The sequence below is a fragment of the Paramormyrops kingsleyae genome, chromosome 5 (assembly GCF_048594095.1).
Source record: "Paramormyrops kingsleyae isolate MSU_618 chromosome 5, PKINGS_0.4, whole genome shotgun sequence".
NCBI classification, from domain to species: Eukaryota; Metazoa; Chordata; class Actinopteri; order Osteoglossiformes; family Mormyridae; genus Paramormyrops; species Paramormyrops kingsleyae.
In genome coordinates this window covers 6,086,291-6,104,114 of record NC_132801.1, presented here as the reverse complement: position 1 = coordinate 6,104,114, position 17,824 = coordinate 6,086,291, and the positions used below count along the sequence as shown (strand labels likewise).

General features: G+C 40.2%; 1 protein-coding gene across 1 annotated transcript; it reads right to left on the bottom strand.

The window, feature by feature from the left end:
• Positions 1 to 4,382: 4,382 nt before the first annotated feature.
• On the bottom strand, positions 4,383 to 16,781 carry LOC111842004 (immunoglobulin epsilon heavy chain-like). The gene is made up of 9 exons (XM_072711965.1): positions 16,405 to 16,781; positions 11,905 to 12,231; positions 11,467 to 11,781; positions 10,354 to 10,671; positions 9,165 to 9,482; positions 8,075 to 8,401; positions 7,644 to 7,958; positions 6,551 to 6,877; positions 4,383 to 6,433 (listed from the first exon to the last, which is right to left on the bottom strand). Exons 1-9 carry the CDS (start codon positions 16,745 to 16,747, stop codon positions 6,090 to 6,092), a joined length of 2,934 nt encoding a protein of 977 aa, XP_072568066.1. The 5' UTR covers positions 16,748 to 16,781; the 3' UTR covers positions 4,383 to 6,089.
• Positions 16,782 to 17,824: the final 1,043 nt, after the last annotated feature.

The window sequence follows — 17,824 nt, the reverse complement described above, 5'->3', positions numbered from 1 at the left end:
TTTTTTAGCTTGAAAAATTATGTGAAAATTTGAACTTATGATTTCATGTGACCAGCACTGCAAAGCATAAGGACTGACCTCATTCATTTGTTCAGTTTGCTAAATTGAAGTATTTGATTTCATTTCAGTGCCGGGTTCACAACAAAATCACTAAGGGTTCATCTGAAATTAGTGAGGGGGCACTATAGCCCCCCCCAAAGCTGAATCAGAAGAGCTTTTTCTTGTGCTTCATGCCTCTTTTGTACTTACTGAACACAATCTTTAATGCTGAGAATAAATCTCAGATGATGCAGTTCATGCTACAGAAATGTAACTGACTATCAGTTATTCAGTCACAATAGACACAACTGGAGCTCAGTGAATCTTTGCATAAGTATGTTTACTTTAAATATGATTGTGTGTGTAGAAGAAAGATTTTTTACTGTTTTCATCTTTTTCCCCATGTGACACACAGACACAGGTAAGACCCAGTATGGGGTGACAGTGCAGGGTTGGCCAATGTCCAGCACCTCTGAAGCAACTGAAAGCAAGAGCTTTGCTCAGGATGCCCAACGGTGGCATCAGTCTGTCAGCCAACCGACTGTCAGCTAACTGGTGACCTTCCAATCACTGGTACAGAGTCATAACCCCAAGCCACAGCGCCCTGTGTGTGGACAGAGAAAAGGTCTGTAAATATAATAAAGGCTGTTTGTAAACAGGTTCTAAAACAGGTTTCTTTCTGATTATGTATAATTATGTATGCAAATACAGTTAGATACAATTTTAGGTATTAGTGTATGATGTTTGTGTAATTATTATATGTTCATGCTCTGCCATTTACTGTATGCTTCCCTTGGCTTTTATTATCTAGTTTTCACATTTTAAAAACACCCTTCATTCTTTTGAATTTCAAATTTAATAATCACCATTGTTTCATTAATAAACGGGATGTCCGGTTTCCTTTCCCCTCTAGTAGGAACATGTTGGTAGAATTTGAGGAGGATGGTCTGCATGTTGCTATGGTTCTCAGCAACAATGAAAATACAAAATAAAAAAGACCCGAATATACAGTTTCCTGCTCAGAGATGGTTCTACACCATAATACACAGTCATAAGAAAGGTCAGTACTTTAACATTACAAAGTTTGGTGAGCAGTGGCTTGTGACAACTGCAGCATTTGTAGACCATTAGTGGTGATATAGGTGCACAAACACCCTCTGCGCGTCTTTCCAAACACTGAAGCAATTCTGTCCATGCAGGTGGAAAGTGTTTAAGTTAAATGTCTGTGTTGAAAAATCCTGAACACAGTAACTTCTACTGTATCTTTCTCTACATATGTTCTTATGTTCTTATATAACTGCATGGGTTCCATAATTAGCCAGAAATCCCTAATGGCACTTGTGGTATTAACTTGCAGTATAAACACAAAGGGAGTGTTATTGTCAGAGTGCAGGCTTGACTTCTCTCACTGTGTCTCTCAAGCACAGTAATACACTGCAGTGTCTTCAGCTTTCAGGCTGTTCATCTGCAGGTACATCCTGCTGTTTGAGTCGTCTCTGGAGATGGTGAATCTGCCCTGAACAGACTGGGAATAGTAGATCGGGGAACTGTAAGTGCCGATATACGCGATCCACTCCAGTCCCTTCCCAGGAGCCTGTCTGATCCAGCCCATATAATAGCTACTGAATGTGAACCCAGAGGCTGTACATGTCAGTTTGTGTGATTCTCCTGGTCTCTTCACCACTGGTTCAGACTCAGTCAGTACAATCTGAGCCTTCACACCTGTAAATAAAGAGGTAGAGCAGACTTTTAGATGAGCACAAAGAAAGATGCAGAGAGAAAGAGAGACAGAGAGGAGAGAGACAGGGACCTGAGAGAGCCAGTGCTGTGAGGGTGAGCAGGGCTGGTAGGAGCTTCATGGCTGCAGGACAGAGGGAGGAGCACTGAGGTAAAGTACACACTGAGTCCCAGTGACTGCTGCTCTCTGTCACACACTGACACTGGCTCCTTTAAAAGCTGTGGCAGGTTTGCACTGAATACTCCTGCGTTTGGGGGAGGGATGCATGACGGGGCAGAATATGGTTATATGCAAAACAGATTAATCTTTAGAAACTACCATTACAGACTAATATTAAAAATAAATCGCTGCACAATATGATTGATTGAAATTGATTGTCCTGATGAAATGTGTTTGTGTGTGTTTGTTTGTGTAACTATAGAAGGAACCTTTTAAAACCATTATTATATATTAGTTTTAATATCAAATTATGTTAAATGTGCTTTTTGTTGTTTCTCTCAGAAATGAATAGATTACAAGGCATATAATACAGATATTTAACAGAAACTATTATCCAGAGTGACATACAACTGAGAAACAGGGTCAGTCAGTCTGAGGAGCAATTAGGGTTTGGGGTCTTTGCTTGAGGTTCCAATAATAGCTTCACTGTGATGAATCTGGGATGCGAAGCTGGTCTGGTCTGACCACAGCAGCAGTGCCCTCACCTACTGAGCCACACAAGACTAATGGGACATTAAAGAACACATATCTATAATATTCAAAATATATTTTTACACTTGTCTTTGATGAAGAGTTTCTGAATGTAATACATATTGCAGCATGCCAGTAATCCCAATGTGTCTTCTGTCTTCATACTGCCTGATTATGCTTTGAAACTGAGGACACCTTCTGGCTCGTATTGGAACTGCACAAATTGTTTTCATTATTTTCTCTCTTATTTTCTGACTAAATGACAAATTTTATTGCAGGCTCTTTGAAAGTGTTTTTTACAATATCTGAAATCAGTTTTATACTGAATTATTTGACACTACTATGCTGTTAAACAGCATATAAAAGTACATAGGAACAGAGGAAATATCAAATTATTAAAGTTTGATGTAAAATGTCTGTTTAGTATATCTGTATAGTATAGTATGATCTGTATAGTAGAGTGCTCTTACATGAAAATATAGGCATTACAAGTATCAGGACTCTCAAAGCTTCCATTGTAACACAAAGTCTTTGGCTGATTTGATGGTGAAGTCTCTGTGTTAGATACATTTATAAGAAGGGTAGGTGGGTGAATTTGTTTACCTCTCTCGGGGATTGAAGGAGCCTCTTAGCTTATTAAACACAAATGGTCATACTTCCCTTCATAAGCTGCTCTGATGATGAAATACTGGGAGAAATTTCACAAATAAAGAGTAAATGTAAGAAATTCTGCTTTTAAATTTGGAGAAAGAAAACAAAACTCCATGAGACTTTGACCAGCATAACCAGTAAGAAGATGGATGGATGAAGATTATGTCTATTATTAAGAATGATAACCACTGTAATTTTTTTTTTTTGTATGACGTTTCAAATATAAAACAAAGTATATATGTTACCATTTATTATGATTAGGTGTATACAATAAATATACTCTATTCATTTCATTTTTCCTTCCATGAGACACACAGATGGGTGAGAGCAAGTTTGCGGTCACAGTGCAGTATTAAATTGTGATTAAAGGGCTAATTGGGATTAAGGGCCAAATTGAGATTAAAGTGCTCCAGGTGCCCAACAGTGGCATCGCTCTGTTAGCCAGGCTTTTGGAGCTGCTGAGTTTCTGATCATGAGTCCTAAGGCACTGAGCCACACGCCAGAGACGACGCAGAGGAACAGTCTGTCAGCGTGAGCGTAAACATGGCAAGGTCTGCTGGTGAACATGTTGCAAAGATCATTTCTAATCTTTTACATGCTACTAAAATTGTATAGAAATGTTTTATTATCCTAGTCCCCTTAAAGTACATGAAGTACTTAATTTAAAGTAAATTATGGATTTTTACATATTTCACTACAGGGTCACATGGGTCTGGAAACATTTCACTGTTTAAATATGCTGTACAAGCTGGTTCAAAATAGTTTTACATCCATCCATCCATCCATCCATCCATCTTCTATCACTGCTTGTCCTATGCAGGGTCATGTGGATCCAGAAACTATGGGCACAAAGCAGGAAATGACCCAGGATGGGGCACCAACCCATCGCCAGTCACTAAATAAGAGAAAGCTTGAAATGAAGACATTAAAAACCAGATGACAGGATGAAACAAATCATCAGCACAGTTACAGTGGCAGCCCTGGTCGACTGAGAATTATAGTGTGCTGGCAGGTACTGTAGCATGTAAATACTGAACTGAGAAACGATGATACAATAGAGTCATTTTCAGTTGTAGTATAAAAGTGTAACTGCTGTGTGATTTGAGTGTAGCATGTATGGTACAAAATACTGACGTGGGAGAATTAATATGCTACGTTTAGGTTGATAGTAAACAAGAATGATCTTGACCACCTCATTCAATCGTAAAGAAATTAAGTCAAACCCCCTGCTTCTCCTTAATGGAATAAATGACTGAGTCTGTAATCTCTTATGCAGTGACTGTTATTTATATGCCACATAGATGACTGACAGTATTCCAGTGACATGAGGTGGTTTAAGAGGACCTTCAGGCCATCTGAGATTTGCATCTCCAAGCAGTGAGACAATAAGCCGTAACACTGGGAGCAGACGAATGATGACATCATTATGGACAGAGACAGACACAGTGAACATCAGGAGGAGGAACATGTCACTCAGATATGACAGAATGACATCACAGGAAACCATAAATATCATTAACAGATATTAGACAAAACCTGCTCACAGTTTTTTTTCCAATTTAATGAAGGATATGGCTGTTTTAAACTCCAAACTTACACAATATATGCAATATATTATATATGGGTATTTTGTAGTAAAAGCATACAGAAAAAAAAAATTATTTCACATGATATTACCTTATCTGCTTTACAGTAACTGTAAGAAACAATAATGCTTTGCTAATCTTGCCTTTCAAACTACCTTATCGGATTTAAGGTAGTCTGGGCAAAATGTAAGCGAACGAATATGAAGTCCATTTAAACTGTGCTACCTTAAATCCGACAAGTTACCCCGATAAGCCAGTAACCCCTCTTCGTAGTACAGGCCACAGGACTTGCTTGGTTTCCAAGTCAAAATTTATTAAACATCTTTGCTCATAATCCGAGGTTCCACTGTATTGTTCTTTTTTTGAGTAGTTTGCTGAAAATAACTGTCTAAAAGACCCTGGTTTACGAGGGTCAAGTATCATCAAAAATCATATGGCACACATGCGCTCCTTGTTTTTCTTGTTTTTACGTGCGATCGGCTTCAAAACAGAAAGCGCATGCGTGCGCTTCTTGTTTTGACGCCAAGCGCACGTCCTCACAAATGAACCAATGGTATTTCACTTTCTCACGCGACGTAATTGTGGGTAATCGTCTCCCATGCTCAGTCTCAGTCAGCATGTTTCACTCGTATAGTCAAAATTTGGTAGAAAAGCACCACCTGAATAACGGCGTAGCAGTGCGAGCGATGAATCTGTTTAACAACAATGCAATGTCCACATTTTTGCGAAATCGAAAAGGAGGCAAAAGAGGCTGTCATTGGATGGGTTCCTTGTTAAAGTCGCACAAACAGAAAAAGATTCTAGTGAGCCAACAGATAGCAGTGATTCCGTTAATTATAGTGAAAGTCGTCCTACAAAATAACCCTCCTCTTCTCCTCTCTCATCTCCCTCACACCATCCACGATTCATTTCAAAGGTAAAGCGCAGGTTAATTTGTTTTATGTATTTTTACTTTATATTTTGTATTAAATATTTCTGAGTTGTGGAACGGATCATATGAGTTTCCATTATTTCTAATGGGAAAATTCGCTTTGATATACGAGTGCTTTGGATTACAAGCATGTTTCCGGAACGAATTATGCTCATAAACCAAGGTACCACTGTATTAGATATTAAATTTAAAAGACCAAAAAAAATACAGTAGGCAAACAGCAGGGGATTATCATACTGCGTGAACACAAAATTACAACAGTGGACTTCCTGAGGCAGTCTAACATATCAGAATATCAGAACCATTGAAAAATGCACTGATCTTTTCATGTATACATGAGATTAGGACAGCAGTGACTATGGAGTATAAGGAAACTCAGTGGCATCTACAAAGATGTGCTGCAGCTTTCTGTTCATTGTGGTTTTTCAGTGGCATTTACACAGACAGGCTCAGGTCATACAGGACATTCCAGTGAATTACCCGCTGACTTGGACACAGAATGATTATGCATGTAGGGCTTCCCCTCCTGAGATGCGTGTCTGGTGTTGCAGCTGTACCTGTTGCCTTTGTCCCAGTCCAATTTTGATACCTTAAACAGACTGGTGACAGAGTATTTATCCCCAGTCTCCAGTGGCTCTCCAGTAATACCCTCCTCATACTGCCCCCCATTTACTTGCCACATGATGTATATTTCCTCAGGATAAAAGCCTGTTACCAGGCACACCAGGAAGAATTCACTTTTTCTATCAAGGTCTTCAGGAGATGGTGTTTGGATTGAGACTGTAGGTTTCGTTGTACCTGAAATCAGTTGTTAAAAACATATAGGTGAGTTTTCTTTGGATCTCTGAATTTCATCTTAAATAAAAAATATTTCTATTTATAATTTTAACTGTGAAAGTGTATTGTAAAATATACCTTTTTGTCCAAAACTGAGGGTCTTTGTGGTAGTAGGACCACCCTTCTGCTGCACACTGCACTTCACTGTTTTGCCACCTTCCCAGTCCTTCGCTGCCAGAGTCAGGATGCTGCTCTTTCTGAAGAGATGATCTGCCTTTTCTGGAGCGGTCTGTGTAATCTTATCTGTCAGCTGTACACTGTCCAGCATCCAGGTCACTTCAGCTTCTATTACTGCCTCATCCTCTCCTGAGATGATGCATTCCAGCACAGCCCTGTTATCTATGAACATCTCTTTTACTCTTGGGGGCTTCAGGGTCACATCCAACCTGGACCTACTGGACAGGGCTGGGAGAGGAAGAGAAAGAGAAATGGAGGAACATATAAGATGAGCAGTAACAGGAAACTGACCTCCATGGGTCATGATCTCAGTCATTCAGCCAGACTGATCTTCAGACACTATTCATATCAATCAGAACCAGCTTCAAATCTTGTACAAAGACATTCTAAAGGCACTTTATTGCCAGAATACAATGGAAATAATCCTTGGGCTTGTAAAGATGACAGAAATCCATCCAGTCTGGTTTTAGCCAACATTAAGCCATTAATTACAGTGACTACAGTCTCACACCTCTAGGTCTGATTCCTGTTCACGCTCTGTAAGTGCATGACAATCTAACTGGAAAAGTGTGTCTTTTTAAGATTGATGGTCAAACTCATAGAACACATAAGATAAGGACTATTTCTTGTAATCTCTAGATCTGTTTGGTATTTCTCAGTTGTATTTATGACTTTTCAAAAAATAAATGTAACAAAATGTCTAAAAACAAAATACAGAAGGTAAGTAAAGTCAGGGTTTATCATACTGGGTGAACAAAAAAACCTACAGGAGTGGACTTCCTGAGTCAGTCTCTAACTAATGTTAGAGTATTTAACCATTGAAAACTGCACTGATCTTTTCATGTCTACGTGAGATAAGGACAGCAGTGACTATGGAGAACAAAGAAACTCAATGGTGTCTACAGAGATGTGCTGCAGCTCTCTGTTCATTGTGTTTTTTCAGTGGCATTTACACAGATAGCCTCAGGTCATACAGGACATTCCAGTGAATTACCTGTTAATTTGGAGACTGGATGAGAAGGTATCTGTGCTTCCTTTTTAGATGCGTGTCTGGCGTTGCAGCTGTACCTGTTGCCGTTGTCCCAGTCCACTTTTGAGACCCTAAACAGACTGGTGACAGAGTATTTATCCCCAGTCTTCTGTAGCTCTCCAGTAATACCCTCCTCATACTGCGTCTCATTTACTTGCCACATGATGTATATTTCCTCAGGATTGAAGCCTGTTACCAGGCAGAGCAGGAAGAATTCACTTTTTCTATCAAGGTCTTTAGGAGATGGTGTTTGGATGGAGACTGTAGGTTTCGTTGTACCTGAAATCAGTTGTTAAAAACATATAGGTGAGTTTTCTTTGCATCTCTGAACTTCATCTTAAATAAAAATATTTCTATTTATGATTTTAACTGTGAAAGTGTATTGTGAAATATACCTTTTTGCCCAAAACTGAGGGTCTTTGTGGTAGTAGGACCACCCTTCTTCTGCACACTGCACTTCACTGTTTTGCCACCTTGCCAGTCCTTCACTGCCAGAGTCAGTCTGCTGCTCCTTCTGAAGAGATGATCTGCCTTTTCTGGAGCGGTCTGTGTAATCTTATCTGTCACCTGTACACTGTCCAGCATCCAGGTCACTTCAGCTTCTTTCACTGCCTCATCCTCTCCTGTGATGATGCATTCCAGCACAGCTTTGTTTTCTATGAACATCTCTTTTACTCTTGGGGGCTTTAGTGTCACATCCAAACTGGATCTACTGGACAGGGCTGGGAGAGGAAGAGAAAGAGAAATGGAGGAACATATAAGATGAGCAGTAACAGGAAACTGACCTCCATGGGTCATGATCTCAGTCATTCAGCCAGACTGATCTTCAGACACTATTCATATCAATCAGAACCAGCTTCAAATCTTGTACAAAGACATTCTAAAGGCACTTTATTGCCAGAATACAATGGAAATAATCCTTGGGCTTGTAAAGATGACAGAAATCCATCCAGGCTGGTTTTAGCCAACATTAAGCCATTAATTACAGTGACTACAGTCTCACACCTCTAGGTCTGATTCCTGTTCACGCTCTGTAAGTGCATGACAATCTAACTGGAAAAGTGTGTCTTTTTAAGATTGATGGTCAAACTCATAGAACACATAAGATAAGGACTATTTCTTGTAATCTCTAGATCTGTTTGGTATTTCTCAGTTGTATTTATGACTTTTCAAAAAATAAATGTAACAAAATGTCTAAAAACAAAATACAGAAGGTAAGTAAAGTCAGGGTTTATCATACTGGGTGAACAAAACCTACAGGAGTGGACGTCCTGAGTCAGTCTGTAACTAATGTTAGAGTATTTAACCATTGAAAACTGCACTGATCTTCTCATGTCTACATGAGATAAGGACACCAGTGACTATGCAGGAGAAGGAAATTCACTGGCATCTACAGAGATGTGCTGCAGCTCTCTGTTCATTGTGGTTTTTCAGTGGCATTTACACAGACAGGCTCAGGTCATACAGGACATTCCAGTGAATTACCTGTTAATTTGGAGACAGGATTCACTGCAGGTATCTGCTTTCTCTCCTGAGATGCGTGTCTGGCGCTGCAGCTGTACCTGTTGCCGTTGTCCCAGTCCACTTTTGAGACCCTAAACAGACTGGTGACAGAGTATTTATCCCCAGTCTTCTGTAGCTCTCCAGTAATACCCTCCTCATACTTCCCCCCATTTACTTCCCACATGATATATATTTCCTCAGGATAGAAGCCTGTTACCAGGCAGAGCAGGAAGAATTCACTTTTTCCATTAAGGTCTTCAGGAGATGGTGTTTGGATGGAGACTGTAGGTGTCGTAGATCCTGAAATCAGTTGTTAAAAACACTTTCGTGAGTTTTCTTTACATCAATGAATTTAATCTTAAGAAACATTACAGACACTCCTGACTTAACAACCTGTCTGTTTAACGACCGCCCGGACTTACTCTCCGACCACTCGGTATTGCGCACGGCGTTTCTAAACTCCAGACGTGCACAAGGTTAAAGTTTGCCTGTGTCTTATACTTTCTTTACATCGTCGAAAGCAATGGCTGTAAGTTTTTACTTGTTTCATACCTTAGTCAATATGTACAAGATATTATTTTATATGTGTTGTTTTAGTTTGCTAATGTGCAAAAGGAAGGAAACAGCGATTCATCGGAGTGCAGTGATGCTAACTTCTGATACAAGACAATATATGTTAGCATATCATTCGTTTGTAATTCGGTTGATGATTAACGTGAGCTCTTATCGGCCGGCTTGTTGTAAGTTTGCTGTGCTAAATGAGAGATCTTCCTGTGTTTTGTTTATTACAGTTTCACTCATAAATTTTAACCTGTCACATTTACGGAGAAAGACGTAGCGGTAGCAGCACACTGTTTATTACGGCAGATAGACAGACGGACAGATACTTTACTACTGGAAACGTTGACACTCGCGGCAGGACCGGAAGTGCACTACCCTTTAAATTTATATTACATATTAAAATTAATTATTAATAAAAATCAAATAAACTATATTAAAACATTGCCTAAAGAAAAGTACAACATGCTTGAAATATCGGTAAGGGGCGGCTCCTCGCTTATCGCCCGATTCATTTAACGACCTATAGTTGGAGCGGAAATCGGTGATTAAGTGAGGAGTGTCTGTAATTCTGTTTAAGATTTTAACTCTGACTGTGTACTTTGAAATATACCTTTTTGTGCAAGACTGAGGGTCTTAGTGATGGTAGGACCACCCTTATTCTGCACACGGCACTTCACTGTTTTGCCACCTTCCCAGTCCTTCTCTGCCAGAGTCAGGATGCTGCTCCTCCTGAAGGAATGAACTGTATTCTGTATCTTATTCCTGTCTGTTATTGGTTCATCATCCAGCATCCAGGTCACTTCAGCTTCTTTCACTGCCTCATCCTCTCCTGAGATGATGCATTGCAGCACAGCCCTGTTTTCTATGAACATCTCTTTTACTCTTGGGGGCTTCAGGGTCACATCCAAACAGGGCCCGCAGGACAGGTCTGGGAGAGGAAGAGAGAGAGAAACAGAGGAACATATAAGACGAGCAGCAACAGGAGCCATGGAGGCCAGTTTCAAGTTCTCAGTCATTCAGCCAGACTGATCTTCAGACACTATTCATATCAATCAGAACCAGCTTCAAATCTTGTACAAAGACATTCTAAAGGTACTTTATTGCCAGAATATAATGGAAATAATCCCCTGTCTTCAAAAGTACTTTATTGCCAGAATATAATGGAAATAATCCCCTGTCTTCAAAAGATAACAGAAATCCATCCAGAATGTTTTAGCCAACATTAAGCCATTAATTACAGTGACTACAGTCTCACACCTCTCGGTCTGATTCCGGTTCACGCTCTGTAAGTGCATGACCATCTAACTGGAAAAGTGTGTTTTTTTAAGATAGATGGTCAAACTCATAGAACACATAAGATAATAAGGAGTGTTTCTTGTGATATTTAGCTCTATTTGGTATTTCTGAGTTGTATTTATGACTTTTCAAAAAATAAACGTAACAAAATGACTAAAAACAAAACACAGAAGGTAAGCAAAGTCAGGGTTTATCATACTGGGTGAACAAAAAAACCTACAAGAGTGGACTTCCTGAGTCAGTCTGTAACTAATGTTAGAGTATTTAACCATTGAAAACTGCACTTATCGTTTCATGTCAACATGAGATAAGGACACCAGTGACTATGGAGTATAAGGAGATGTGCTGCAGCTCTCTGTTCATTATGGTTTTGCAGTGGCATTTACATAGATAGCTTCAGGTCATACAGGACATTCCAGTGAATTACCTGTTAATTTGGAGACAGGATGAGAACGTATCTGTGTTCCCTTTTGAGATGCGTGTCTAGCATTGCAGTTGTACTTGGTGCCTTTGTCCCAGTCCACTTTTGATACCTTAAACAGACTGGTGACCGAGTATTTATCCCCAGTCCAGAATGGCTCTCCAGTAACACCCTCCTCATACTGGCCCCCATCTACTTGCCACATGATGTATATTTCCTTAGGATAGAAGCCTGTTACCAGGCAGAGCAGGAAGAATTCACTTTTTCCATCAAGGTCTTCAGGAGATGGTGTTTGGATGGAGACTGTAGGTCTCATAGTACCTGAAATCAGTTTTTAAAAACATATAGGTGAGTTTTCTTTGGATCTCTGAATTTCATCTTAAATAAAAAATATTTCTATTTTTGATTTTAACATGTCAAACATTAAGGTATTGTGAAATATACCTTTTTGCCTAAAACTGAGGGTCTTTGTGGTAGTAGGACCACCCTTCTGCTGCACACTGCACTTCACTGTTTTGCCACCTTCCCAGTCCTTCGCTGCCAGAGTCAGGATGCTGCTCTTTCTGAAGAGCTGATCTGCCTTTTCTGGACCGGTCTGTGTAATCTTATCTGTGACCTGTACACTGTCCAACATCCAGGTCACTTCAGCTTCTTTTATTGCTTCATCCTGTCCAGTGATGATGCATTCCAGCACAGCCTTGTTTTCTATGAACATCTCTTTTACTCTTGGGGGCTTCAGGGTCACATCCAAATAGGACCTACTGGACAGGGCTGTGAGAGGAAGAGAGAAATGAAGGAACATATAAGATTACTGATAAATGTCATCACTAAGTACTGATAAATGTCAGACAGCTGGTGTCTCTGGCGCACTGAATGACGGAGGAGTACTTGGTGATGAGGTGTACCTGAGGAGTGAGTTAATTCAGGAGAGAGAGGAGTGGGGCATTGGGATGGTTTGGTGTTGTGTTGAGTTGGTCGCGGTTGGTAGAACTACAGCCCATGAAGATAGTTAATCGTTGCAGGGACTCAATACATGAGTGTGGGAAATTGGTTATTCGCCCCACCCTTAGTCACTGCAGTGTGAACCCAGTGGTCACTGTTCCGGTTGAGATACAAGACCTGGGGGGGAGGGGGGTATCTGAACAAGTACATGGGAATTCTCCTGTGACTCTCCTGTTTTGTAGTGGAGGATCTGGTTTGTAGTTTATTAATAAAGCATATTTTTAAAATCATCTGTGCTGTCATGTCCTCTGTGTGTATGTGCAGCCTCTGGTCTGACCAAAAGGGGGGGGGGGGGGGCAGTTGAAACTTTCATCAGTTATAACTGGGGGGTTCATGGGTTCATAACACTGATGGCACCGGTGGGACCGAGTGAATTATGTCGGACCCAGAGATTGCAAATAATGCCCCATGAAAACACAGTGGTGCCTCCAGAGAATCAGCTGCAGACACCTGCACCCTTATCACCCGCAACGCATCCAGTATATATGGCCGAGACCTTCGCAGGTAGTGGCCCTGAATGGTCTGATTGGCTTGTGCAGTTTGGCTGCTGTTCAGTGAATGTTTAGGATGACCTATTAAAACAAAAAAATCATGTTCCATTTATTGTCCGGTCAGGTCTGGGAACTTCATGTGGGGCTATCGTGCACGGACCCCACTAATTATTTCCAGTTTAAAGATGTCTTGAGTAGATGTCTTGAACCATGCAATAGTGAAGAAGAATTTTTTATCACGTTGACGGTTGCTGAATGAAGCTGCCAGAGACATTCGAAGTTCATGATACTGGCTGATTTTTTAAGCTTATCCATTAGCTGATAATGCTGCCCCAGATATGTTTCCCAGAGATCACTCTGTTGAGCATGTTGCGATGGGACAATTGCATATAAACCTCCATAGTGCTAAACCAAAAACCCTTGAAGAAGCCATTAATCTCGCTTCAGAATTGATGTTTATTAGGAGCTTAGAAAGTGTAGCAGTGGTTCAGGATTCCAGGGTATGAGGTGTGGCTGCAAAATTACCCAATGGTCAGCAAATGCAGACACTGTTGGGTGTAGCAGAAGAAGTTAGGCAAGAAACAGAAGCAGTTTATCTTAAATTTGAAACACAATTTTTTGCAGTGGTCTCATGACCTCCTCCCTTGTTTATTGTGTGTTTATTATGATTATATTATTGATTAACTGATTACCTATTGTTCTATTGTTATATTGTTTGTACTGATAGTGATTATGCAATTGTACCGGTGATATCACAATATGACTTAAAGTATCGCAAACAGGATTCTCCCCTCCCAGCTTCACAGTTACCATGGCAACCTTCCCTCACAAGCCCCAGCTTCCCTTCTCAGCTACCAGATGTATCCTGTCTTTTTTACTAAGACCATTCCCCTGACGCATGCCAGGTCAGGGTGCTCCACAGCCTGGTCCCTCCAGCACAGTTCCTCTCAAGAGTCCACAAGAACAAACAACATCCCCACAACAACATCTTCTTGCCTAAAACAAAACAACAATCCCATGGTTCACCCAACCCTTCTAACCTCTAATTTTTCTTTCAACAAATGAAGCAGCTAACAAAAGAGAAGAGAGATTTCATAAGATACCAAAGGGTAACTTCAGCAGCCAGTGGAAGTGATGTGCATGTGGTAGGACAGTGGCAGACAATGTGTCAGTTTGACTCCTTGGCCCTTGTGGCTGAGTTTTTAATGGCTGATATTACATTTGAGATTGAACTGGATACTGATTTTTTTTATCCAAGTATGGGTCAGTAATACATTCGACTAGCACATGTTGCTCTTACCATTGATATCTGCCTGAGACATGGTGGTACAAACGGTGTGGCACGGGTGGTGTGTGCAGTGAGACCAGGGGTGGCACCTGTATGGGTCATTAATGTAACTGAGGGTCTTAAAACTGGGCATGAAATTGGGTACCTTCTCCTCTGATGTAAAAGCAGAACAAAGCGTAGGAGACTGGGGGCAGCAGGTGGAGCTGGGGGTGGATGGCAGTTGGTCCACAGAGAGTCTTTTGACTCCACTTGTAATTACACTTCAACAGTGTAATGCGGCAGTATTTAGTAATGGGGGATGTGATCTAGGGCGCCAACCTAACTACATGCCGGTTTGGTACAGGTGGCCCTAGCCCTATTAAAATGGCACAATGCAGGGTCCCACTTAATTTGTAACCATATATTTGTGGACTATGGTAAACTCAATGAGGTAACAAACAAAAACGCTTATTCATTTTCCAGAATTCAAGATGCTTTGGACAGTTTGGCAAATGCACTGTGGGTTTCCACTCTCAGCTTGAATTATTGAATTATTGTTCTTTTAAATCAGACAAATGTTCCCTTCGTTAGAAGCTTTAAAATATCTGTTTATTTTAAATTAAAGGTAGCTTTAAATGTACTTAATCAATAGTCACCTTTATTGTTATTGTTTTATGTGTAGTTTAGTATTTATTTTATTTGTTATTCTGAGAGAAACTGGGCAATAAAATCTAATCAGTACATTTAAATAATTTATCCCTGTAAATTATTGTACTTAAAGTTTTATTGTTTGTGCGATTTTAAACATAATTCAGCTAAGCGTAGCATTAAAAAGCATCTTAAAACATATATCAGGCATAGCTGTGCATACAAGCCTGTTGTTATTTGATTTATTTTAAACCCTACAAGAATAAAATCAATAGTAATACATTTGTTGCACTTATTCCCCAAAGTAGACCGTTAGACCGCAAACACCAAGACTGTTTGTGGGACTTGACAAAGAACAAGAAATTACTCTGATCTAGAGCTGGGCGATAAATCGATTTAATCGATTAATAGGAATTTACAGTTCAGGACGATGTGTTTTCATGAAAATCGATTTTATTACTTTTTTAACACAAGAGTGCCAAAAGCGGAACTAATGCGACGCACCATTCTTCACGGGTAAATTAGCGCGGCGCACCCAAACACTGTAGCAGATTCACTAACAACATGGCAATGACAGGGGGAAAGCTGACAAGAAAAGTGTTGCTACTGTACATCTGTAATATGGAATTGGTTCGGTTTTGCTAGGTCGGACACAGACCAAACAAGTCCTCGTTGCAAAGACTTTAAAAACTGTTGCAACCAAAGGAAGTAACGCGACTAATTTATTCCAGCATGTAAAGCAGAGGCACGCAGCGGAGTGGGAGTGCCGCTCCCAGCGAAATGATAATAGCCGCAGCACCAGCACAACAAACAAAGTTAAGCAAGCAATCGTCCCTGACACATTTTCGAACTATGTGCCATATGATAAGAATCGGGCACGATGGAAGACGATAGCAAACGCTGTCGCGATGTATAGTGCAAAAGACATGGTGCCCATACATACTGTGGAAAAGCTGGGATTCATTAACATGCTAAAAGTTTTAGACCCGAAGTACGTGCCTCATTTTTCTTAACACTGGCAATTTTTCAAAAGCTTTCTTTTGCACTATGTCAAGCCCAGTGGCATAAAGTATTTACTTAATACCAAGCCGACATGATAAAATTGTGTGTTTTTTTTCTATTATTATTACAGTATTACTTATTACTTTTATTTATAAGTTTGAGGGCGTATTGTGTTGTTGCCAGTTTGAAAATAAGCTATAGAGAAAGCTTTCTAAAAGTTTTTACAAGTTTCTAAAAGTGTTTACAATGGCGTGGTCTGCCATCTCACTTACAAGCATCTTTTATGGCTTGTCAGATTGCACTTTAACTCTAAAGTAAAAAAAAGCTAAATAAAGTTAAAACTTGTTTTGAACCATTTTTGTCATCTGTAGTTTGATTTTGAGTAGGGGAGGGGAAAATCGATAAAAATCTTATTATTTTATAACTTTAATTATTTTTAGGCCATATCGCCCAGCTCTACTCTGATCCATCTATATCCATAGGAAACAAATAAAATAAAAGATATTGAATTATAAAGGTACAGTGAGGACTTACCGTTGGTGACAGTGACTTGCGTGCCTTTACCACGATAGGCGGAATTATATGGTGGGCCGGGGACACAGTAGTACACAGCCGTGTCTTCAGCTTTCAGGCTGTTCATCTGTAAATACAGCTGGTTCCTGCTGTTGTCTCTGGAGATGGTGAATCTGCCCTGAACAGACTGGGAGTAGTAAGTGGTACCACCACTATTGCTGATCCAAACGATGCACTCCGGTCCCTTCCCAGGAGCCTGTCTGACCCAGTGCATATAAGAGCTACTGAATGTGAACCCAGAGGCTGTACATGTCAGTTTGTGTGATTCTCCTGGTCTCTTCAGCACTGGTTCAGAATCAGTCATTACAATCTGAGCCTTCACACCTGTAAATAAAGAGGTAGAGCAGAGTTTTAGATGAGCACAAAGAAACATGCAGAGAGACAGAGAGGAGAGAGACAGGGACCTGAGAGAGCCAGTGCTGTGAGGGTGAGCAGGGCTGGTAGGAGCTTCATGGCTGCAGGACAGAAGGAGGAGCACTGAGGTAAAGTACACACTGAGTCCCAGTGACTGCTGCTCTCTGTCACACACTGACACTGGCTCCTTTAAAAGCTATGGCAGGTTTGTACAGGATCCTCCTCTGACAGGCATAGTGGGTGTGGTCACATGACAATCAGATTAATTTGATATGTAAAGCCTAAGTCAACAAATAGTTCATGTCCCGTGCAGTCCACAAATAATAACAAGACTTTTTTTATAAATCAAAATTCTACTGAGAAGTGTCTAATCTTAAAAACATTTTAAAATTCATCAATAAGGAATAGATTTTTAAATTTAATCTATGGTGTGTGTTGCACAGTGTTATTTTCTTATATTCTTTTACTAAATCAGTTACGGTTTTCAACAAATAGAATGAAATATAAGCATGAAACTGGTCATATTTTAAACTTTAACAGCCATATTACATAAGTCAGGCAATGATTCTCGAGAAAAATGTAACATAGTTGCTACAGTCTGTCTAAAATGGGTATCACTATGATATTTGTGTCCCTCTGCTGCCTGCATTTACTGTCACTCTGAGGACACTTATTGGTTCTGGCTGGAACTGCATTGATTGCATTTTATTTTGATAACACTGTTCAACTGGACAATTCATCTTTTTTAGTTCCTTTACTTGAAAATGTCAATAAACTGCATTCTTCAAAAAACACCCTCAATGGAATGTATTTTTAATAAAGTTTTGACATAGATGTACTTATACTTGGTTTATTTAGCAGCTGCTTTTATCCAAAGCAAAAGACATTTTTGGGCTTCTGAGGGGTCAAACGGCTGTGGAACAAGTTCTGTGAGGCAGGACTCAAGTGAGGAGGGCTGATGGTCACAGGATACAAGAAGAAGTGTGGAACCAGACCAGGAAAGGAGACTCCAGTGGACTTGAGGTTG

Coding starts and splice junctions, on each gene's coding strand:
- LOC111842004 (XM_072711965.1), bottom strand. CDS start 16,747: ATGACTGATTCTGAACCAGTGCTGAAGAGACCAGGAGAATCACACAAA. Junction 12,232..16,404: donor GCAAGTCACTGTCACCAACG/GTAAGTCCTCAC, acceptor TTCCTCTCACAG/CCCTGTCCAGTAGGTCCTAT. Junction 6,878..7,643: donor TCCAGTCTCCAAATTAACAG/GTAATTCACTGG, acceptor TTCCTCTCCCAG/CCCTGTCCAGTAGGTCCAGG.